Source organism: Brienomyrus brachyistius, chromosome 20, assembly GCF_023856365.1.
Source record: "Brienomyrus brachyistius isolate T26 chromosome 20, BBRACH_0.4, whole genome shotgun sequence".
Lineage (NCBI taxonomy): Eukaryota > Metazoa > Chordata > Actinopteri > Osteoglossiformes > Mormyridae > Brienomyrus > Brienomyrus brachyistius.
Genome location: NC_064552.1, coordinates 14,311,083 through 14,335,018, shown reverse-complemented (window position 1 = coordinate 14,335,018; position 23,936 = coordinate 14,311,083). Strand labels below are relative to the sequence as shown.

General features: G+C 43.6%; 2 protein-coding genes across 9 annotated transcripts in view; both read right to left on the bottom strand.

Annotated features, from left to right (window-relative positions):
- Positions 1–997: 997 nt before the first annotated feature.
- LOC125715973 (guanine nucleotide-binding protein G(I)/G(S)/G(O) subunit gamma-4) lies at positions 998–17,542 on the bottom strand. 2 transcript variants are annotated; one of them, XM_048988154.1, is made up of 3 exons: positions 16,893–17,542; positions 11,564–11,671; positions 998–4,248 (listed from the first exon to the last, which is right to left on the bottom strand). In XM_048988154.1, the coding sequence occupies exons 2-3, from the start codon at positions 11,660–11,662 to the stop codon at positions 4,120–4,122; spliced, it is 228 nt and encodes a 75-aa protein (XP_048844111.1). In that variant the 5' UTR covers positions 11,663–11,671; positions 16,893–17,542; the 3' UTR covers positions 998–4,119. The 2 variants fall into 2 exon arrangements, with proteins under 2 accessions (XP_048844111.1, XP_048844112.1); XM_048988155.1 differs by lacking the exon at positions 16,893–17,542 and adding an exon at positions 14,953–15,393.
- A 1,763-nt stretch (positions 17,543–19,305) lies between these two features.
- Positions 19,306–23,936, bottom strand: part of LOC125715621 (lysosomal-trafficking regulator-like) — a 52,860-nt gene continuing 48,229 nt past the window's right edge. For all 7 annotated transcript variants that reach the window (XM_048987379.1, XM_048987380.1, XM_048987383.1 and 4 more), the window contains 3 exons: positions 23,614–23,770; positions 22,185–22,256; positions 19,306–21,593 (listed from right to left, as the gene is read on the bottom strand). In XM_048987379.1, the coding sequence (XP_048843336.1) occupies positions 21,455–21,593; positions 22,185–22,256; positions 23,614–23,770 (368 nt within the window). In that variant the 3' untranslated portion in view covers positions 19,306–21,454. The remainder of the gene's footprint in view (positions 21,594–22,184; positions 22,257–23,613; positions 23,771–23,936) is intronic.

Below are 23,936 nucleotides of genomic sequence, written 5' to 3'. Positions count from 1 at the left end.
TGGACCTTTCACTTTATTACATCTAATATTTAGATTTGTTATTATTTGGTGATATATTCTCTGCAGGTATATGGTATATGGCAAGATTGTATTCATTCAGTCTTTCCATGTCCCTAGACCAGGGGTCACAAACCTTTTTGAAACTGAGAGCTACTTCACGGGTACTGAGCCATACGAATGGCTACCAGTTTGAAACGCCCTCCTACGCTTATCTAAACTTCATGTATAATAAACATGTTTTAAATGCTTTTTTTGACATATTTTCATTTTCAAATCTATATAAACACAAATGTGATTAAAAAAGAATAGCGACAGGAAAACTCACTGGTGAGATATTTTTGCAACAGGTCTGCGGGTAACTCATGTGGTCCTTGGGGATGTCCTGGTGCCTGCGGGCACCATGTTGGTGACCGCTGCCCTAGATGATTCTGTTCTCTCTACAGCCCAAATGAATGACAGAAATTTCACACAAAGAAATAGGTTTTCAATTCCTCAATACATTTTTATTTAGACTAGAAGGATAGTGCCATAGTGAAACAATCAAACCTCCCACAAATGGCAGGGATGGGATGCAAGCCATACAGCCCCCTACAGCCCCACCCTGGAGGGTGAGGCAAGAGTACCAAATACTGAGCCACTGTGCCCAGGGCCACAGTAGAGACTTGGATACCCTGGCAGATTGAGGGGGCCCAGCACTTTACAGGGGCTCTTGAATATGTAAAATTATTCATAAAATTGGGCTGGGGGGCCGAAGGTGACATTTTTCCAGGGGGCTCAGAATTTCAAGCTACAGCCCTGATTATGTTACTTCCTTAAACAGATTCATTTGTGCCAAAATTGATTTCTTTCAGCCAAACACCACCAAAAGAATTGTTTTCCAATGATAAATACATTTCTCTAAAATATCAATGGTATAAGAAATATGTTTAATAATTTTAAAAACTTCTGGGAAGAGAAAACAGTATTTGAGAAAAAAATAAAGGTCAAGAAACATAAATGTATAGCTTTTATTATTTTCCATTTATTTTGTTTAATCAAACAAACAGTAAACAAGCCTGAGATTTTAGCCAAAAGTGTGTTTTAACATGAATCGCATTTGTCTAAACAGCTATGCTTACTTAACAATACAGTGTCAAACCGCCCCTGTCAAACATACATTATAGAAGGAATATATTCAACTTCAACAATTCTATTCACTTTCAGAGAAGAAGGTAGAAACATGCAAGCCAAATTTCAGTCGATAATAAAATGTCACTTTCACCTGTAATTGCACAATTACACTTTACATTTAGGCCCAAGAATCATCTTTCAACTGTCCTCCTCAATGTACATTTTCCCAGTTTCCAACATCCCTACAATGAATTCCTAAGACAGTGTTTGCCGACCCGGTCCTCGGGAATTCCAAGCCAGTCCACATTTTTGCTCCCTCCAAACTACCTGCCAGTTAGTCATCAGCAAAAACATGGACTGCCTGGGGTCCCCGAGGCCCGGGTTGGGAAACACTGGTCTAAGATATGATCACACACGTGTGTCTCAAACCTTTTCTGCAAGTGAAGTGACAGCACAACATTTGAATAAACTTTTCCCATTTTCATAAATGATGAATGTATGGCCTTCAGGCTGGGATTTATAATCTATTAAAGGGTTGACATAGTCTAAGCAATATAAATATTTTCACATGCGTTCTTTTTCTGTTACAGCCTCACATACACAAAGCCAAATCATTTATTCTAGTCACTCTCATCGTATAATTCCACGAAAAATCAAATATGGGTGTAAAGCAGGGGTGGCCAGTCTTATCTGCGAAGGGCCGGTGTGTATGCAGGTTTTTGGGATAAGCTTTAGGTCAGCTGTTCAAACTTCAGCCAATCAGTCCTCTAATTAGTAAGCTTATTAGGGAGTTGCAAGGAAAACCCACATACCCAACGGCCCTTTCTAGATAAGATTGCCCACCCCTGGTGTAAAGGCTAATCCAGACAGATATTTCTGGGAATCTTTTCATAAAGGAAAATTGCTTCTCATTAAAAACATTGTAATGTGAAGATAGTGAACATCAAAGTACTAGTCCCTGTCTTCATAGGATTAAATGCCTCATACTTTGCTACATTCTCTATAGTACAGCTTACAAAACAATTTTAATGTTAATTTTCAATGAGCAGTAGAAATATGACGCATTTCATTTGTTACTCTGTCCTCTGCAAAGTAGATCTTTTTTTTTTGTAAAAATAACTAGTCTACAAATCCAGCAACATCAACAACAACAACGAAAACTTGAAAATTGTGCTTTTCGGTCAATACGGTGATATAATGGTGCATTAGGTACACCCTACTCGCCGTACTTGGCACTCTACATATAATACAATCTACAGTTTCTTTCCAAAGACAGGAGGAGGCTAAGTGATCAGACGAGCATGCATGTTTCTGCCACTGTATATGAGTCTAACAGCACATCATCGCCCAAATGAAGTGTCAGGAATAGTGAAGAGGAAAACAACCTAAGAAAATCTGCAAGCAATCGGATGTGGGGGAGGTTTTAAAATGGCTTTATGAAAACATTCTGGGAATAGCTATCAGATGAACATGAGAAGAAGGGCCCTTTCATTGCAGGAAATGGTCCAATACTGTGTATATAGTTTCAATAATCAGTTCATTGATAACGACAGTTATTTAGAAAAATGCGTGGGGAAAAAAAATCCCTCTGCTATTTTGGGCCAGATGGTTTGAGAAACATTGTAGAGTGAATCTTAATATAGCTTTTCTAGTTAGGGAATTGTGCGAACTTAAATACAAGCATATACCGAACATAAGATACATAATTATAAACATATATGTATAGTAATAAAAGGTCCATTCAACAATAAATTAAAGATGAGTCAATAGTAGCCTATTTAGTATTTAAACAGAGAGACTGAGAAAGGAACAATAAATATTTAGCAAAATCTCTCCTTTACAAGTTGAGGGGCATGTATGGAAAACTGAATTTTAATACTTGTAGTACATGTAATTGAACCGGTGATAACAGCATTTCCTGAATAGTACTCAAGCCTGGAGCCCGGAAAACAGATACAAAGTTTGATCTTTGTGAATATTGTAATACTCAGATAATGGAATACAAAAGTAGATTTCATAGTCATATGTTACAGATTTCTAACGTTTGTGTTTAGATAATAAGCCATTGAAGAAGACTTTAGTAACTCGTATATGAAGTGTAATCTGCGTCTTTTTGAACAAATGAATACAGATCATTTTCTGTTGCATCCAAGGCAGCTGCTGAAATGATGTAATATGTTCTGCTGAACCTGTGTGTGCAGAACCCTTCACTGCAAACATGCGTAATACGAACCAGCACTCAGGAGGCTGGACCCTCTAGAATGTTAATCTTGTAAACCGGAAAACCAAAAAGCATAAAAAGCTGGATAATAAACTCCGAACAGGGAAAGATCCTGTGCAAAAAATACTGTGTACCACAATAACGATAATACAATAGCGGATTATCATATTGTAATGGCATTATGTAATTACTGAAATGTAATTACTGAAATTACACAAAGTAAAATCCTGCCTTTTATACACTACTGTGATCATGGACAAGAGAGAAAAATATCAAAAGTGTGAATTACGAAAAAGCTAAAGTACTAATGAATGTAGCTAGTGTGATGTTTACTTCCCCCAGATTGTTCATACTGATGTATATTTCACACACACTCTCTGGACAGGTGTGATTGGGATCCTGTAAAAGCCATTTTTGGGTCAGCTGGTTGAGGGTAATCCCAACCAAGGAATCTGGGGACTAGCTAAGATAACGGAATGAGCGTGTTTTGAGTGGTGAATCATTTAATTTTCCTGAGGCCCACGTGATCCAGTAGCTAAGGTAAACGAAAGACCTTTCTAGGCGGCTGTTGTCTAATAAAGAAGCGTAAGGATTCAAAAGGAGACACGGAGAGCTACAGAACTCCCCAAAGATGGCTGACTCGAGCCCTCTGGTGACCCGGCCAGAACCACACGCAGTGTCGCGTCTGCCTCTAAACTCCCGCTGGTGCCGGTCGACTCCAAGGTGGTGAAGGGTTCGGCAGGGACGGCCTGCCTCTGGGAGCGGGGGGGGGAGGGCAGGCACGGACTTCAGAGGATGGCGCAGAAGAACTTCTTCTCCCGGAAGGGGTTCTCGGAGGCAGGCACCGGCACGATGAGCGGGTCCTCCCGTATGTGGGCGTCGCAGTACGCCATCAGGTCAGCCGCCGCCTTCGACACCTAGGGGATGCAAATATGCAGACACACGCACGCGTCAGCGCAGGAGGAAACCAACCTGATCCAGACAGAACCAGCCGAAAGCACCTCCAGCAAGGCTTAAGGTTCCACCATCGAGGAAACGAAGTGAGACTTTACACCCTGCTAGTGAACAAATAGGTGAAATATCATCCTTACGTCCTTGTCTACCTACCCCCCCCCCCCCCCCCTTTATTTTGAGCTAAGTGTTTTGAGTGCCTGGCAAGACAAGACATCGGAACTTAGAAGGACACAGGTGGTGTTGTGTTTTTTTTTTTTGGGGGGGGTGGTTAACTGTAAAGTAGTCTAAAGGCTGATGTGTACATATTATACACAATAGATTCTACACAGAAGTTTAAACCAGCCTTAAGGCCCAGCAGCCAAGCATAACTTGACGTTAACAGTTCGGCCACATCGTGAGAATTGGTGAAGCTGTTACTTCGCGGCTCTGCTGAGCGACTGTCAGAGTACGGGTCACATATGTCGCTCTGGGTAGCTGCGTCTGACATACTCACTAACCGTAAAACGTAAAAATGAATTAATGAAGGAGCACTGTTTACACAGAAGCTAATATATTACTGTGTCATTCATATCGCTTATAGTAACAATTTCAGATTAGATGTTTTAATTAAGCTGTTAAGATGGTTTTATGTTTATGTGCAATATCATGGCTGCTTTCACCCTCAGCTCCTGCACTAAATATCCAGGAGATGTGCTGCACTGTTGTATTTAGCTGAGAATCCATGTACATGCAGGAGAGAGAGCAAGTCTGAAATAGCAACTAGAAAATCATGGTAAAATGAACTTTGCTATTTTGTCATCTGACACATCAAGCCACAGCCTACATACACACATACAGCTAAATTAATCACGATAATCTATTAAAAGTCATATAACCTACACACATGCATTTATCTAGAATGAAATGTCTATTTTTGGGGTTCTATCTTGCAACTCCAGGGATGAGGGTTCGCCCCCCCCCCCCCCCCATTGCTGTTCTGTGTGTGTTTGCATCGTCTCCATTTGCCATGCAGCTAGTGGCTCTAAATCACCCTTAGTGTGTGTGAGAGAGAGTGTGTGTGTGTGTTTCATTTGTTGGACAAGCATCCCATCCAGGATGATCCCATTCCTCATGCTCTGTACCTCACAAACTAGACCCCAGGCTGCCTCCGAGACCCTAGACTGGAACAGAAATTAGAAAATGTATGGATGGAAATTCTTATTTTTAAATAACCCTTTAAATGGAGCTCTATCTGTCACCGCCTGCACAGTTGTGTGCACTAGATAAGAGTCACACCAAGGGAGTGTGTCTAAGGACAGCCGACTTCAAGCTAGGCTCCCAGGGGGGTGCTACGATGAGAGAGTGCCAAAGGGGGTGGGCGGGAAAGGGAACTGTGCCCATCTGCGCCCACACCTGAGACCCCCATCATCCTCCTCCCAGCCAATGACATGAGGTGCAGACAATGTTTCAGAAAAAGCTTTTTCAGGCAATATGGAGAATCCTAAACTGCTTCTCCAATACAGGGTGACAGTGAGCCTGACCCCCATCCCAGGAAGCCCGGAGAGCATCACAGGGAACAACACACTCACTATGGGCAAAGAGCCGACACGAATTGCATGCCTTTTCACAGGAAAGACACATGAGGAGAGCATGCAAGAATCACACACAGACCCATGGTCAGAATTGACCCCAAAGCCCTGGGAATGAGAGGGCACAGTGCTGCAGAGGTATATAAATATGTATAAAGGTATGATGGGGCGGCATGGTGGTGCAGTGGTTAGTACTGTTGCCTCACACTTCTGGGACCCGGGTTCAAGTCCCCTCCTGGGTTGCATGTTCTCCCCATGGCATCGTTGGGTTTCCTCCGGGTACTCCAGTTTCCCCCCACAGTCCAAAGACATGCTGAGGCTAATTGGAGTTACTAATTTGCCTGTAGGAGTACATGTGTGCATGAATGGTGTGTGAATGTGCCCTGCGATGGGCTGGCCCCCTGTACTGGCTTGTTCCCCATTACTTCCAGGATAAGCTCTGGACTCCCCACGACACAGAAGGATTAAGTGGTTTGGAAAATGGATGCATAAAGATATGATGTTAAGGTGTTTTCTATAGCAAACAACATGGCCTCGGGTATCTAGTAATATCCATATTTAAATTCTACTGTCAATTTCCTTTGGGATTAATAAAGTTTCTGTCTGTCTGTCTGTCTGTCTATCTATATATCTGGATCGGTTCCTGCCCCCTTTTGTATGTCAGTTCCCCGTTTGACTGGCAGGTGTCGCTGGCCATTCTGTTTGGTGTTATCTTCCGTTTAGTTCCCCGGGCCACTGCATGACATCAAGGGCTGAGCTATATCATCATGGCTTCCCCTTTGGTTGTTGCCAGAGACCAGCCTCAATTAGTTATAATTCAGGAAGCATCTTTGTATTTTCTTGGTTATGTATATCTGTATTTTTGTTACAGTTCCTTGTTTTTGGTCCCTTTTATTCCCTGTTTGTAGTATTGTTCACTTTCCCTTGTCATGTACTCTCCCCTGATGTTTGATCCTTTTATCTGTTGATCGCCCTCACCTGTGCTTGTTCCTAGTGTTTGTCACTACCCACACCTCTCTCTCCTTTATCCTCATCGTGTCTGTATTGAAGTACCTGCCCTTGCATTAGTTTTGTGTTGGTCAGTGTAGTTGTTCCGCTGTAGTTGTTCCTGTGTTGCTCCCTGTATTTGCCGTGTCTGTTCCAGTGTTGTCCCCTGCTTTAGTTCATCATTTCTACCTACCAGCCTGTGTTTTAGACCCTTTGTGGTTCCTTTAGAATCTTTATTTTAAGTAAAAGAAAACAAGTCCCTTGTTATGATTTGAGCCACAACATGGATGGTTCCTTCGACCTCCACTATGCCAATCTGTAGCATCCATCCATCCATCCATTCATCCATCCATCCATCCATCCATCCATCCATCCAATGTCGTGCCAATTGACACTCAACAAAAACCAGCAGAGACCCAAGCAACCAGCCCCTCCAAGTCAGAGTGAATAGGTCCCTGACTGCATTCCTGGGGAATATAATTCTGCTAGTGCCATACTGACCTCTTCACCAACCACCAGCCAATCAGGACGCCTGTCCTACAGCTGCTTAGAACAGCTTTGTGGCATTTCGGAATTCACACCAAATGGGGAACAGAAAAAGCAGCGGGCAGCAGTCTCCTGGGTTGCGTGTCACGCAGCGCGGCGCGGTGCAGGCAGGCTGTAATTACGCAGCTGCCTGCTAGCTGTGCATCCCTGCTATTAGCTGTACCATGCTTGCCATGAGCCTACATACCATTCAAATAATTGTGCTTTTTTTCGATTTATCTACATGCAACTGCTTAGTAAATGTAACCCAGCAGGACTGACACCTGACATCAGATGGCAACATGCTAATACAGAAGTACATAGTTAGTCTCGTACATTAGTATTTGTTTCAAAATTCATAGACAACAACGTGTACACACATTATACACTGATTGCAAGTGGCTAAAGAATTGTAATATTTTTATGATATCATTTAAAAATCATAAATAACAATAACCGATAAATATGTAATATTATTTTACATTATAAATATTAATACTATTTAATAGTTATATAATATTTTACATGAATAACTGAACTTCATGACATACACCTGACATTATTTTGCTATATTTTAGGCTCTCGAAATTATAAACAACTAAAATAAATGACTTGACTTTTCTTTTTAAAGCTTTTAAAAAAGAACAGGATTATTCACAAAGAATGGCTGAGAATAAATGTCCGTACAAGATAAAATATGTTGCACTACTATTTTCCAAATAATATGTGAACATTTCAAAATGGGAGAATATTTATTATTTTGAAGTATACTAATTTTCCCAAAAAGGTCTTTAGCGCAAAGCAAATAAAGAAAAACATTATTTTTATGGAAAATGACAGATATCACATTAGTATGAACGGCAAGACATAATTAGGAACATTCTTATGACGAATCACTTTAGTTATTTAAGAGAGAAGCATAAAAAGTATTTTAAAAAGTAAGCATAAAAAACGTTTCCAACAAACACACAAACTGTTACAGTCATGCGCGCGCACGCACGAACACCCAGGTTTGTAATTATATCTTTGTGGGGACTCTGGATTCATTTATATGGGGAAAACACTAATCAAACATGACGACCGTAACCCCTACCCAGCCCTAACCTTAACCATAAGTAACCAAGCAAACTACGAGACTTTTTTTTTACTTTTTTGATTGCATTCACAGATCTTTGCAGGAACCTGAAGAACGGTCCCCACAACGTCAAAAAACGGGTATTTATTACATTGTGGGGGACATTTGGTCCCCACAATGTAATATAAACCTCACCCCCCCCCCCCCCCCCCACACACACACACACACACACACCGATATAAAGGTATGTCGAGATGTTTCAGAAATAGTTATTTCACAGGAACGGCTTTTACTCTGTATCTGATCTGGAAGGCAGGGAGATCACTGCGAGCCTGCTTATCCAGTGAAATATTATAGTACTTAAAATGTAGCGCTCTCTTCCCAAAGAAACAGGAAGCAAATCTGCGAAACGCTTGTAATATCTGCTTTTTGCCTGCGTCAGCTTTGATAAATTAACCAAGGTTGTTCATTTGCAATAATCAGCATGATCGCCAGCGAACAGAGGTCACGCCGTTAAAACCCGCTTCTCTGCAGCGGATCTGCTACACCTCAGCACGATATATAGGTATATGAGCGGTAATGCCCATTTTGTGCCGCAGCAACGCTCTTGTAAATACTCATAGTTATATTTTGAATAGTTATTTGTCAAAAAACTAATTACTGTTTTTCAAAATTTATTACAGTTATCGTAGGCCGATTGAAACTATCAAGGTTGTTAGGGCTGGTTGAATTTTTATTGAATCTTATTGCGTCCACTTAAAAAAAAACGGCCGTGATTTGTGTTTAAAGTAGAGGCGGCCAGGTTTTGCATTAGAGAGACGCAGTGAGCGCCGGTCAGCATTACTGCGTGATTCTCAGCCTGATGACAGACGAGGGCGGACCTCGTGTTACTTACTGTAATTAAGACTCAGTAGATAATCTCACGGTGCAAAAAAGACAGCAAATAAACCTTACATAAAGAATCCAAAGAAATAACCGTACTGAACATCCGATTGAAGCAGAGCAGTGGTATTCAAAGTTTTTGTCAGGATCCCCATAGGGCTGATATATTTCTCCTGATCCCGCCCCCCACACACACACACACATACACACACAAAAAGAAGTATTCCAAATATGTTCTTTTAACACAACTAGCAGGCAGAAGTTCCTCCGCGGGTCCTCCAAGTATCTAAGTAAACTGAACAAATTTCCCATCCGTACCCCCTCGTCACGTTACTCGTCATAGCAGTCCGATGTATCCGATACGTGGTGCCAGTCTGTTTTACAAACTTTAATTATTTTCATTTGTTACTGTCGTGTAATGTCTACTGGCATATAATGCGATTTCAAAATAGGTCTCACCCCCACCCCCCAAGAGAGTTCAGTTTTTTATTCCCTCACCTGCGCCCCCCTGCAATTCCTTCGCGCCCCGTTTGCCTTGGAAGCGATATATATATAGTAATGCATGGAGCATGCGCATACACCGGTATATTTGCTTAATAAAGGTTGCTTCCCCATGTATACAGAATAGAAGTGTATATAATAGTACAGCTATCTGACGGTAATCGCTTGCATAATTCCTGCAATGAGACACACATTTCGGAGATGGTGTGTGTATACATCTGGTGTGAATAATAACATGGAGATTCCCTTTGTATCGCACCGGTCTGAGTGCAGCCTTCGTTAGACTTAATTACGCAGTCTTTACGTGAAACAGTACAGTGCGTCTCACAGTTTACAGGACTCCACCCACCAAGAAAGCTGAAAAATGGCATAACAGCCTTCTGGTAGGTGGAAAAAAAATCAACTCGCCCCGTTGGGGATAAAAACCAGAGGGAACTGGTGAAAATCATCTCTGCTGGTTAGCCAGTCAGTCTGCATTCGCAGGTATACGTGTTGCGTGTCACAGGGATATGTGTCATACGAACACGCATGTTCACGTGTGGAGTCCCTCACTAGCATGTAGTCCTACGAGCTGCACATACAGGCTATGTCAGGACTGCTGCCACGAAGGTGGGTAGCAGCATCAGGTCCAGCTCACCCTGAGCCTCATGGGAAGGTGGAGGTCTGTCCTTGGCTTAGTCTATCCTGAAGGGGGCGCTTGTAAACTCGAGACACTTCCATGTGCATCCAGTGATGCGATTGCCGTCTCTGAGGCATGGGGAGAGCAGTGAGTGACAGATACTGACGTGTAGGGAGATGTAGGGACCCTGCAGAAAGGCTCGGAGCATCTGCAACACAGATCCTGCATACTGATTGGATATTTATATTTATTACTGATGTTTCATGTTTCAAGACAAATCACAGTTTATGGAAACTTAGAAAATAGACTGTGATATTACCGCAATGCTGACCAGGATAAGTGGATGGCTGGACAGTTGGATGATTGTGATATACAGCTTCCTACGAATAGTCATGCTGAGTTACCGGCCCCTACATCCTAAATAGGAACGTTCCCCTTTTTTCCAATTGATATCCCAGAAGACACTGGTAGTCTCCTTAATTTGAACTCAGTTTTTATTTCTGCACATTTACAGCTGCTGTCCAAGCCTCTGCATCACTGCAGTTGTTTGGCATCACAGTGCACTTTTAGTTGGGTAGATGAAGATACTCTACAGACGGAGAGTGAATTTGAATTACAGGTGAGGAAACTCGCCTGATTCTGAATGGCATTCGCTTGAGCTGTGACTTACATTATATACATACTTATCTAGCAGAAGCTTTTACACAAAGCAATGTACATCTGAGAAAACAAGGTCAGCCAGTCCTTGCAGCAATTAGGGTTAAGGGCCTTGCTAAGGGCACAATGGTGAAATCACCAAGCATGGGATTTGAACCAACAACCTTCAGACCACACTCATACAGTTCTATCCCAGAGAACCGCACACCACCCCTTGTGCCTGTTACCTAGCACTTAATATATGAAAACACTGTGGTGTTTGTAAAGTGACAGACACCTAATGTGAGCTGGCCTCTGATATATGAAATTACCCCCCATACATTCCCACTGTGAGGGTGTTCCTCTGTTGTCGGGTTAAAACTACCTGGCTTTCAGCAGGCAAATGTGATACAGCGCTTCGCTAACATCTCCATGTAGAGCTTCACTGCCCCTTAGCTGTATATACACGCACGGCTCCCACCCACCTTTATCCTGTCCATGCAGGCCTCCATCTTCAGCTGCTCCACGGTTTTCCTCGCCTGCGAGATGCTGGCTGTGTTGTTGTTGGCCATGGCATCCTTCATGGTGGCCTCCTGCAAGGTCATATGAGCAAAGGTTAGAGCAACGTTTCCCAATCTGGTCATCGGGGGACCCACAGTCGGTCCATGTTTTTGCTCCCGGGGGCTTGGAGGGAGCAAAAATGTGGACTGTCTGTGGGTCCCCAAGGATTGGATTGGAAAACACCGGGTTGAAGGACGCGGATGAACAGCGTCATCTCACCAGTGACAGAGAATCTCCAATCTGAGATGTTCCATTTAACATATTATACTTTGTTGATTTGCAAATGTTCATGTGTTTCATTGGTACACTTAAGCCATTTGAATCTGTGAACACCCCACTGACCTTTTAAAGTGTTTTATTTCCACTTGATAAAACTGTTTGCATGGGAAAATCCCCATGAAACACGGCTACTTAGTCAAAAGCAGCCTCACAACAATGGTGGAACATAATCTATTAGCTACACATCAGACATTTCTTAATGCTTGTTTTCACTACAGGGTGTCAGGTCACTCCAAAGTCCCAACCTTCCATTTTCTGTAACCACTTGTCCTATTCAGGGTCATGGGGGTCCGGAGTCTATGGGCACAAAGCAGGGAACAACCCAGGATGGGGCTCCAATCCATCACAGGGCACAAAGCAGGGAACAACCCAGGATGGGGCTCCAATCCATCACAGGGCACAAAGCAGGGAACAACCCAGGATGGGGCTCCAATCTATTCACATATCATTCACTCGCACATGCACACTTACAGACAATTTGGTAACTCCAATGAACCTCAGCATGTTTTTGGACTGTGGAGGGATTGGAATTTCCAGAGGAAACCCCTCAACGACACGGGGAGAACATGCAGACTCCCCACACACAGAACTCTGGGGGAGACTCAAACGCTGGTCCCAGAGGTGTGGAGTGACAGTGCTAACCACGGCACCATCGTACCCCCCAACATCCTATATTTACTTTTTCTATTTTTTACTTTACATCCATTTACCGGATGTTTTTGTCCAAAGCGACAAACAAGTGAGGCAAATAGCACATTACAGACATATAGCTGTCAATGAGTCGACTAGGCATTTGTGCGGCTAGGCTGAGCTTCCAGCGACTACCCAGGAATAAGGGTTAGCATTATTGGAGCAAGAGCTACACAACATATTCAGACTGTTTTGAGAATGTTTGTGGAGGCGACCAGGACGGTCCCCTGGGCCCATTTCTCCTCCGCAGAAGCGCAGTAAGGTAGGTCAGCAGTGTGCCTTTATGAATAACTAGCAAGCAGCTGAAGATGCCACATACATGGATTACAGGATCTGCCCCCTAGGCAGCTCACCTGGGTGTTTGACAGGCTGCAGGCTCAAGCAAGGATAACGGTCTGTCTACCTGTTAATGAATCCACCCCCTCAATTGCACGAGCATCTAACAATTGCATTAATGTATCCGATGAGCTCTAACAGTTTACAAAGAGGTGGAGAACACATTGTCCCTGCTCTAATTTACTTCATACTGGAATACATATTTAATTAGTGTCAACACCTTCACGAAGGATTGGGGAAAGGCAGAAATTAGCAATAGATAAAAAGAGAAAAAAAATTAGAACACATGAAGGTATGACTGAGGCAGTGAGCTCATAATCACGCTGATTTACTTCCCAGGTGCGCGGTTCTGCTCTGCTCCTATTAGTGAAATACTTTCCACTCAACTTCTACAGTACTCCAGCTGTGTAAATGGAATATCTGCTATGAGATGTTTAAAATACATCTGTTCAGTACTCAACAGATGTGGGGGGGGGGGGGCTCTATTGGGCTACCTCCAGTCGCACGCTGGCTTTGGCAGATTCCACCAGAGTCCATCTGTGAGCAGAGGGCGGCCGCAGATGCCTACGTTGACATAGTCAAGGCAGAGGAGCTGGACGGTTTTGGTAAAAGACCCGCCTGGGGACTTCAGGGCCAGTGTGAGATGACAGAATGTCAGGCAGGAGGAGGGGGGGGCACATGAGGAGCGAATAGAGGCACGTAAATGTATCATGCGACGGAGGGCAGCATGTGTTCAGCCAATGACGACATCAAGATGGCAGCCAATCGCAGTGGCATACACGTGTAATGGGGCTGACAGTCTGTCAGCAGTGATCTGTTAATTGAACGTGAGGGACTCCAAATATAAACAGCACTGCTGCTGGTGCTGAGGACCTATTCCCCACTTCCATGGCTGCGCTCATGAACCGTGATAGGCTGGCCTGTTTTGAAATCAGTTAAATGAAGCACCAATACCCATAAAGATAAACACGCCGGTTTCATAACGAATTTATTAGAGCAAATGAATGGTTCCAATAAGGACTGTTTCATTACAGCTGCTTAGGAATTAGGTGTCTGGTGTGGGGTCAATTATGGATTCTGGACAATTAAATGCTGATTATTAAATAATAACTAAAACTAACCAGAAATGGTGTAAAACGTATGGCGAAATTGTGATGACACTGACAGTCTGGTGTCCACATGTACAACAGGGTGTAGGCGAGAGCTAGTCTCTTCAAATAGAATCATTTATACAGCTGATCTGTTGTGTATCTATATTTACAATGAAAACCAAATAATATTACAAATTGTGATTAAATTCAGACTGCTGGTCGGTTTTAATGTACGACAAAAAACGACCAATTTCTTGCTTTTTAAGCTGTGATAAAACAGAAGGCTTTTAACTGGTAGAAAACGTCACATGACTTTAGAATGTGAAATGACAGATTTGAACCATACCTCAACATTCATTCATTCAAAATACTGTATATTTTGGCTAGGCACGGGTGGTACCCATTTCTTCATGCCGTCATACCTTCTAGACATTTCACCCTGGCGCTGGATACATGATGGTATTTTTCCAAACGATTAAGAAAACAAATAAATAACGTGAATCAACTAAGCTATTGTAAACTCCCGAATCAGACATAGGCTGAACCGGCTCATCAGCGTGGAAGTTGAATCCTATGGAAACGAGGAGAAAACTCCTTGCTGAAGAGTTTTAAAAAAATCACCCTTCATCTATTGATATCACTGTCACTGCCCGATCTGCGATCACATGCACAGTAAGATGTAGGTTTTCCGCACCATGCTCCACAACCCCACTAACGCTGTGCAACACAGTACATCACAAGCCTAATTCTAATGCGAGCGCAATGAAGACCCCGATGCATCATGGTTACTGTGCCATGCCACATTTTACATGGATACTAAAAACCTACCGTCAGTAAAGTTTGATTTATATACGTTTGGATGTAATGTATGCAGCCTCAGGACCCTACTGGTATTTTAGATGACATACGCAGGTTACCTTGTTCCCAGTGACGCCAGAAGTAGGCTCGCTAAAGCTGACCGTGGTGCCTAAACGTAATCCTCCCTGACACAGATCGATAGCTAATATGAATGAGGCCCCTCCCCCGCGCCCAACTACTAGCGCCTTCCTGAGGATCCCGTCTAAACGAACCACGCCTCGATTCCCCTAATATTTCCGCCGGGCTCTCAAATCACGGCGACGCCCCATCCGCCATGCATGGCCCATGCCGAATCGTTATCAGAAAACCTCAGGAGCAGAGAGGATCCGCACCTCCTGACCAACGCTGCTCGTAATCAATCAAGCAATCAGGCTTCGCGAGCTTAGCTGCGCCACCCTTAATAGATCCTCCTTCCCATAGATCCTCCTTCAAATAGATCCTCCTTTTCCAGGAAGGAAGAGCGCGCTGGCTGCAGTCAGCCACCATCCATAAACCCCACGCAGGCCAGTTGCCAAGGCAATGTCAGGGCCGGATGGGCCACGTCAGTCCCGCCGGGGGACCCACAATAAAAATTAAGGCCCTAATAGGCGGGAGCCTTAATTTACCAGCGTGAGCCGATGGAGTAAATGCACACAGCAGCTAGGGCACTTCGATGCTGCATCTATGCCAGATGCAGCCAGGTGTCAGTCAACAAGTCATTTTTAAAGCAGGAACCGTGGAGATGCATCTCTGCTAGTGCCGGAATGGGATGGGACCCCCGTTTGCTCACACAGGGAGTTGGCGAACGATGCTGTGATGTTCCTTTGCTGATGAGGCACGATCCTCCTCCTGAAGCGATTTATTTATTTATTCTGAATGCCCCCATATGTTCGCGAGTGTCAACTGGTGACAAAAAAAACTTTCACGCACCACAGTATCGCTTCACGTATAACTATGAAAAAGCACATTGAGAAACATACTCATAATTAACAGTTTAAGAACAAACGGTTAAGGATAATTAAAAAAAAAAACTAAGAAACAACTTCTATTATATACATAAGAATGACTGTTTATAACTGTATATGTATGTGCATTTATAATCAGTAACAATAATTTAACCTGATATAAAAGGTTTATTGAGTTTCTCGCGACTAATTGAATAGTTATTTCCCATTCGATCTAACGTCTTAGATACCAAATTGAAAATCTCTGATATGATTCTAATAATCGACTTTTCCTCTTTGAATGAGGACAGTGAAAGTACACTTTACTCTCTTACGTTGCTCAAGAACCCCATCCCCCCTATCATCTAAAACAAACTGAACTTAAATTAAAATCGCTGATGATGACCGATTTCAAGGAATGCTATCCTGAAATGAAGGCGTCTGCACAGGGAGAGAGTTGGTCACCTGGTGTAAAAAGGGAGGCGGATGCCTAAATTCAATTAAAATCTAAAACGATAGCTTACAGTCGACACAGTATAGCACGGGGGTGCCCCTCAACATCCAAATTACGCCAGCGGTCCTGTCTGTCATTACGGATCCCAGATCACTTTCATTAAGCCTTTCAAGTAATTCGATATTTTATACCGCCCAGTGCCTCTGATGCATAGACATTAATCTTCAACAAAATGTCACATAATATTTAACCGAAAACTCTCTGAAGGCTTAATTATGCCCAACATATATCGAAGGTTGTGAAGGGTGAGCTCGGTTTAGCTTAAAGTAGTGCAATTCCAGTGAAATATTTACAGTATCACTGCAAATAGCGGCTTCCCTGGTTCTTTTTCCTCCATTGTCTGATACGAATGCAGCTCTCTGCGTTTTCCAGGAAAGATCGTTTCGGACTTTACCATACATCATTTCACACAATTGTTACATTTCACCAGCATCACCTCCCGCTTCATTCCTATTTAAGCAACCATATTCAATTTCGATATGAACAGAGCTATTGGCTGTGCCTGATTGGAGGGGAGAACTCCAAATATACAATATAAACGTGCAAGTATCGCTTTACTTACCTGAAATGAGCGATTATCCGATATTTGGGGGGAATCGCACCAATTCCAGTGCTATAAAAGCAGTATTAATACAAACGAAGGGGGAAGTCGCTCCCAGTTAACAAGAGGAAAACCCCGCACCGACTGTCACTGTGTTAGCAGGCTGACTGATAACCAATGTAGATGCTCCAGCTTCATGCCAGGCGTTTCTCCCACCCTAATACGCCGTGCATGCACGGAGATTTCGCTGAACTGCACGGTGTACCCGACTACGGCTGAACTCCAATCCCGATCAGCAATTCTGCACCCCTAAATACTGACAATACGGCTGGGGGAAGACCTCTCTGGGAGGATGTGAACGCGGATCAGGCGGATGCGGTTGAGGTCGACTCCACACCCAGCTCTGCTCCCGATCACGCCCTGGGCTGCGGGCACTCCGGAGTGCACATCCCTCAAACGCGATCACGCAGCGTCCGTGTGAAATATTCCCCTTTGCCTGTCATCAGATACCGCAACTCCTCCATTTCCTTTGTGCACAAATAAGAAAATGGCATCCCGGTGCATTTTAGGTTTGCTTCGGCCGACTGGCGCTCATTGCTGTTGGAAGCTCTTGGGAACTAGGATTCCCTGCTTACTTTTACATCACCGTTTACATCACCGGGTCCCCCAGTTGTTCCGTCTTTAAGGATCGGGAGCACTTATGAAAGAAACTAAAAATTAGGAACCATCCGTCAGCTATTTATACTACCATGCTCCTTGACGATGTTGTTTTTGTATTCTCTATGCCCATAAATAAATGTGTGTTATGAACCTAGAAGCAACGTGATACTACGTTATTACTTAATTATGGTTTTATTCATGCAAGATTTTGGTACACATCCATTCCCATTTGTTGTGTTATGTCCGCTTCCAGTTTCTAATAAAAACAACCTGACATATTCCTAAATCAACGCAATTTTATTGAAATCTATGTAACCAGGGGCACCACCTTAATGTCGTTAAGAAATGTTGGTTTTAGTTCGCCATTAATTACCACAGAAAGCAACATTATAGACTCTTCAACTCAAGGTATCAATCAGCATTCTTCTGAAATTGTAGGTCGGATTATAATTGTATTAACAGGTCCCTAAACCACAGACAATGACTTATTTGTAACACCATATTAATTTACCGATTTGCGCCAGCCAGAAGGGGCGTTTTCTACTGCAATATAGATTATATAGGTACAATGGATGATCTACCAAAGACTTTCCGGAAAGTGGTATCATACAGCTGATGCTTCTGTACCTCATGTTGTTATAGTTATGAATACGAACCTGTGGTATTTTAGGGCACCGGCTTATTCAGGAAAAAAAAGCAAGGACAAAAATCAATTACGATTTTTCGATATGCATCCTCTACATCTTCTAGCTAATTTTCATTTGCGGCTGTTCTTTACATTGTTGTGATTTCTTGAGAAATTACTAAACCAGACACATTTTTAGCTGCTCTCTCTTTAGACTAACCACTGTAAGAAATAATTGATGGCAAGTGGGATGCACGCCGTGGTGCAGGTAAACGTTACCATGTACCAGCGTTCAGCATTTTCATTAATGTCACGAACAGCCAACAGAGATCCCTTACAACAGCATGACACGACAGAACCTGTAGGTACACGTAGAGGATGCTCTTGTTTATTTTTTAATGTCAGGTCTGCATGCAGACGGTCGGTTTTATTTTATTGTCATAACTAGCTACGAGCAATATTGCAATTTCTCTCAGTGGTTATAAGTGAGAAGGGAAGACCATCCTTATAAAGTAAGTGTGTAGTGGCCACATTATAGCAGGCTATCTACACACACACACACACACACACACGTATATACCTACACATACATGTATGCACACACTCTAATACATATACATACATATATACATATATATACGCAAATATATACATATATATAAATATATATATATATATATATATATATACACACACACACACACACACACACACACACACACACACACACATATATATATATATATGTATAGAGAGAGACACACACACACACACACACACAGCCGAAATTAGTTTGGGTCTATCCGGCTATATTTTTATGGAAATAAATTCTTTGTTGAAGGACCAGCTGGAATATAAAGCCGGAGGGCAACTTATCGCTTTCGCGGGAACACGAAGCGGTGTTTGCGCGGTTACCACAGTAAGGTGTTTTAAAATGAGAATAACGTTCCCGATGGGTGGGGTACCGATGTTTTCGGGGCAAAAACACGACCAGATTTAGAAGGAAGCCCACACGCATTTCAACATTTCACGAATATTTACATTTATGTTCTCTTGATGTAGTGTGTACTTGGACAGGTAAAAAAAAAAAAAAAAAAAAGCTCTTTCACACCCAGTCGACTTATCCTCCACAGTGAAGGGGGATACACCGTTAAAGAACTGGCGCGAAAAGTTAATCATGATTTTATAAAAATTAGTTTAAGAAAACAAAATACATTTTACAATATTTGAACTACATTATGCAGTGATACTTCATGCCGCCTTCATACCGTTGCAGAAAATATCCACACGCATTAGTCGAGTAGGCCTAGGCCTATATCAAAAGAACGATTTGTGTTTATGTGAAAAGTGTTCCGGGTAGGAGTCATACGGAAAACTGGAAAGGAAAAGGCGTGTCTCACACAAAGAAACCTTCTGATAATGAAATTTAATAACAAAAAAAAAAAAAACATTTTAAAAGGCTTTTAAGAGGCCACCTGCTACATTAAAGGGAAAATGTTTTCCACCCTCGACTGTTAACCCTTTCTTACATCGAATATGTATGCAAAAAATCATAATAATAAATAACGGATAACAAAGTCACCGCATTATTGAGATTGTTCATAGACGAAAGCAAACACAGGTCGTGAGATCAAACACCGCAAATTGTCATTCACATACTGTCATTCACTGCCGCGATGACGTTATGGTACTGCTCTGGCACGTGGTACCAGCCAACTGTGTGTGAGGCAGGACCTCGATCGCTCACAGAGCACGGAACAGTCCGCGTTCACATTCTCCCACATCATTTCCACAATCATCAATAAAGACGCATATAATTACAAAAATTAGCGGCAACGTCTACAGAAAAGAACGAACTGTCTACATGCTCAGGCAGATCTTTAAAATTCACAGAATTAAACGCCTCTTAAAAATACCTAAATTTTGTCAAAATAGAGCTGCTTTTTTGCACAGCACATTCCTCAAACAGCTTCACGTTTGATATGGTGCAATTCTAAAGGTAAAATTTAAGGTCATGTGAGGATAGGTGCTTGGGATAGTAGCTCGTTTTTGTCCCACTCATCTTAAAACGTGCAGGCTGCTAAGTGCGGGATCCGTGAAAAAAAACAGCCTTCAGCGGAGCTCTGTGGGTCCACAGAGACTTTATTGTGAGACGTGGCTCCAATTACGGCGACGGTCTACAAGTAACTATTTCCAAAACACTGCAGAAAAGTATCTCTGCTATACTAGCAGAATTTCAGCAGCTGGTGGACTCCACCCTCCCGCCTGTCCGTCCATTTTTCCTATTCCTTTCTCTCTAAAAAGTTCTCGTACAATTTGCAGGAAGAGTATGGGTAGATGGAAAGAACAGCACACCAAACAAAGGAATGCCATGTCAAAAGGATGAAGGGGAAACACAACATGACAAAAAAAATGACATCAACAGATTCATGCACATGAGCCGAGTTCACTGAATAAACAAAACAAGAGCAAAACGGCACAGGCCATATCTTTGGTAGGTCGTTTCCAGCATCGGTGTCCATCCAGCGTCCAGATTCATTCTTTAGCAGCCGGAAAACCTCCGTATCACAGCCTTTCATGCAATTCTGGAACAGGGATCAAAAACCAAAGGCTCCACTGGGAAAGGTGCCGGCAAACGGTAAGACTGTAATTTGGTGTTACACCTGAACCCGTCATCACAGGGTTCAGAGAACACGCACGTCACCCACTGTAGAGCCAGCGTGGCACACAGGAATGTAATCACGACGGGAGTGACAGGGCTAAGATATCGGCACGCTCGACATCCAGGCCTGGGACCCAGCCTGCAGGTGGCCTCTGCGCTGCCGGATTCAGTGTCACGGCTCAGCGGGAGGTAAAGCCGACTCGTCAGATCCACGGACCGGTGACGAGGTCTCAGTCCCGTTGAGGAGCGGCGCCAATTTCAGGGTCTCGTCTGGCAAAGTGGCCGATTCACAGCAGGCTGCTGGAAATAAATGACGTCGCACCAGCAGAAACCTGGGGCTGAACAGCATTTCAGACAGCAGAATATGTAAAGCGAAACTGTAAACACACACACACACACACACACACACACACACACACACACACACACACACACACACACACACACACACACACACACGCCTATACATATATACATGCAGGAACCAGACAGATCCATCCGTAGTTAATGCACAGGGACAGACTCGGCCCCTCTTGAAGTTCAGGCAGAATCCTGAAGTGGCTGGTGATTCTGCACCTGCTTTTCCTGGTTTAGATGCTCACAGAGGGCACAGGGTGGTGACTGGGGGGGGGGGGGTCACCCAATAGCATAGCTGCTGAGGAACGAGTAGAACATGGGCAGCTTCAGCCGCTGCTGGTCACGGCGGCACCAGGCGATCACCGTGCCCTCGCTGTTCGCCATATACAGGTGGTGCCCGTCACACGAGAATGTCAAGCTGTGGGGAGGCAGAAGCGACAGCATCATTCAATACTATTCAGCTGACCACTTATTCACTATTATTCAGATTTTGTTATTAGGCAACAGATTAATCCATCCATCCGTCGGTCATGGAGCCCATCCCAGGTAACGCAGAGCTCAGTCTGGAGTACACCCTGGATGGGATTCTACTGCAGTACAAATTATAAACACGCATCATAAAACTCTTGCCAATTGAAAGACGTTCATTACATGTATATTTAGCAGTACAGCATGTCTTTGGATGAAATCCATGAGGGGAAATCTGGCAAGGGAGGTGGGATTCGAACCCCGAAGGTGAGTGGCAGCAGCGTTACCCAGTGAGTCACTGTCTCCTCTACTTCCGTATCCATATGCATTGCATATAATTACACATACATATATGCACACACACGTATGCATGAACACACTAGACAGAAAGATAGATAGAGATAGCCTGTAACGTGTATCCCAGCCTTGTGTCCTATGTTACTAGGTTCAAGACCCCCGCATTAGCACTTGGAAGAAGGATAGAAGGATGGATGGATGGTGACACAGTTCGACATGTTGCAGAAGGACTGAGTGACAGTACCTGACGATGGGCTTGTTGGACTTTGGAAAAGTGATCTCTCTGACAGGTTTCAGATCCCACGTGCTCCACAGCCTGCCAAAGGCACAAAAACATCTCAGAGTCAGGGTCCGTCGTGCACGTGTCTCTGTGCCGAGTTGAGCTCTTGGGCAGTGGTGGCTTAATGGTTAGGGAAGTGCACTTGTAACTGAAAGATTCAGGTGCAGGTTCGAATCCCCGACCAGCAAGGCACCACTGAGGTACCCTGAGTAAGGTACCGTCCCCAAGCACTGCTCTCCGGGAGCTGAATTAGCTGCCCCCTGCTGTGTCACATTGTCACATACGGGTTAAATGCAGAGGACACATTTAGTCGTTGTGCACTGTGTGCTGTGGTGTGGCAACAATGACAATTAATCATTAAATTCCAATTCTATCAGAGCCGGGGTCCCCCGTGCATGGGTGTCTCGGCTATCAAACGCTAAACATCTCTCATGAACAACGAATGATTCTGCAATGATGTCCACTTTAGTAGTTTAGCCTTTTAGGACATTTAGTTCTGGACAGGGCTCTTTTAAAAGAGTACACCAACCCCTACGACATGTTATTTTTTTCATTACAGATTTACTTTTAGTGCACCTCACAAAGAGCCTGAAATATTCAGGAGTTCAAAATGGTGGTCTGCGTTCATTTCAGGGCTGGGCACACACACTTAGCCTTGAATGGTATGCTTCTAACTGGGTACTAATGTACCGGTGAATGATCGGGATAGAGATAGATTATGTAGTAGTGTTTCTGAAGTCCTGGAAGACAAAGTGTGAGCTGGGCAGACCCTGAAGGGACATGGGATAGCCCTTACATGGGATAGCCCTTACATGGGATAGCCCTTACACTAATGTTAGAATAAATACTGATCCAAGTGCAGACGTGACAGCTCTTGATGGCTGCAGGAATCGGCGATCCCCGGTCTGTAAACTCAAGTTCGGGTCACCAGCTACAGAAGGCTTACGGCGTCACGGTCTACACTCTCAGACAGGCCGTTTATCTGGCAAGCAATTTCAGGTGTTGCTTATTTAAACACCTGAATCCAAAAGGCAGCAGTTGGCCGACGTGGCTAATTACGTTAGCACGCGGGCCCTTTCATTCAGCTGGGCGATTCATCTCGAGCGCCATCTCCACCGCCGAAGGATGATTAAAGGATTTTACAACATCTGTTTCTAAAAGGGGAGAAACTCCTTTTCATGTTGCAGTGAAAGAATGAGTCAGCCATTGTGATTAAAATGGAACGGGGGGGATTTTGAAACGGTTGCTTGGACACAGGCCTGTGGGATTTAGGTTAGCCTCAAAAAGGTTTCATGAGAAGGCGTTTATCCTGTGCAAAGCTGGCATGCCTGGGCGGTTGGGGGCATTATTTGGGGGGTGGGGGGTAAGATCAAACCCCAGGGATTCTCCCTACCTGACCACACCATTCTCCAACCCCCCTGCGATGACATTGACGGAAATGCCCTCTGGCTGGTTGGAGAATGCCATCGAGCAGATGATCTCCCTGCAGTGCACGTGACCGATCAGGTCCCCATTGACTGTCCACAGCCGCAGGTCACTGCCTCCGCCCACTGGCTCCCAGGTTTCCAAGGCAACAAACGATCAACAACAACAACAACAAGATGAAACACCACACGTTTGCAAAAAATGAAATATCAGAACAGACCTCAGACGGATGTTCTACTTCATACTGACTCGTGCAGGTGTCTCACACCCACATTATTGCAGGGTTACAGG

Excerpts from the sequence above, each read along its gene's own strand:
- LOC125715973 (XM_048988154.1), bottom strand. The coding sequence starts at position 11,662 with ATGAAGGATGCCATGGCCAACAACAACACAGCCAGCATCTCGCAGGCG. Across the intron at positions 4,249-11,563 it reads CCTGCATGGACAGGATAAAG|GTGTCGAAGGCGGCGGCTGA; the intron begins GTGGGTGGGAGC and ends TGCATCCCCTAG.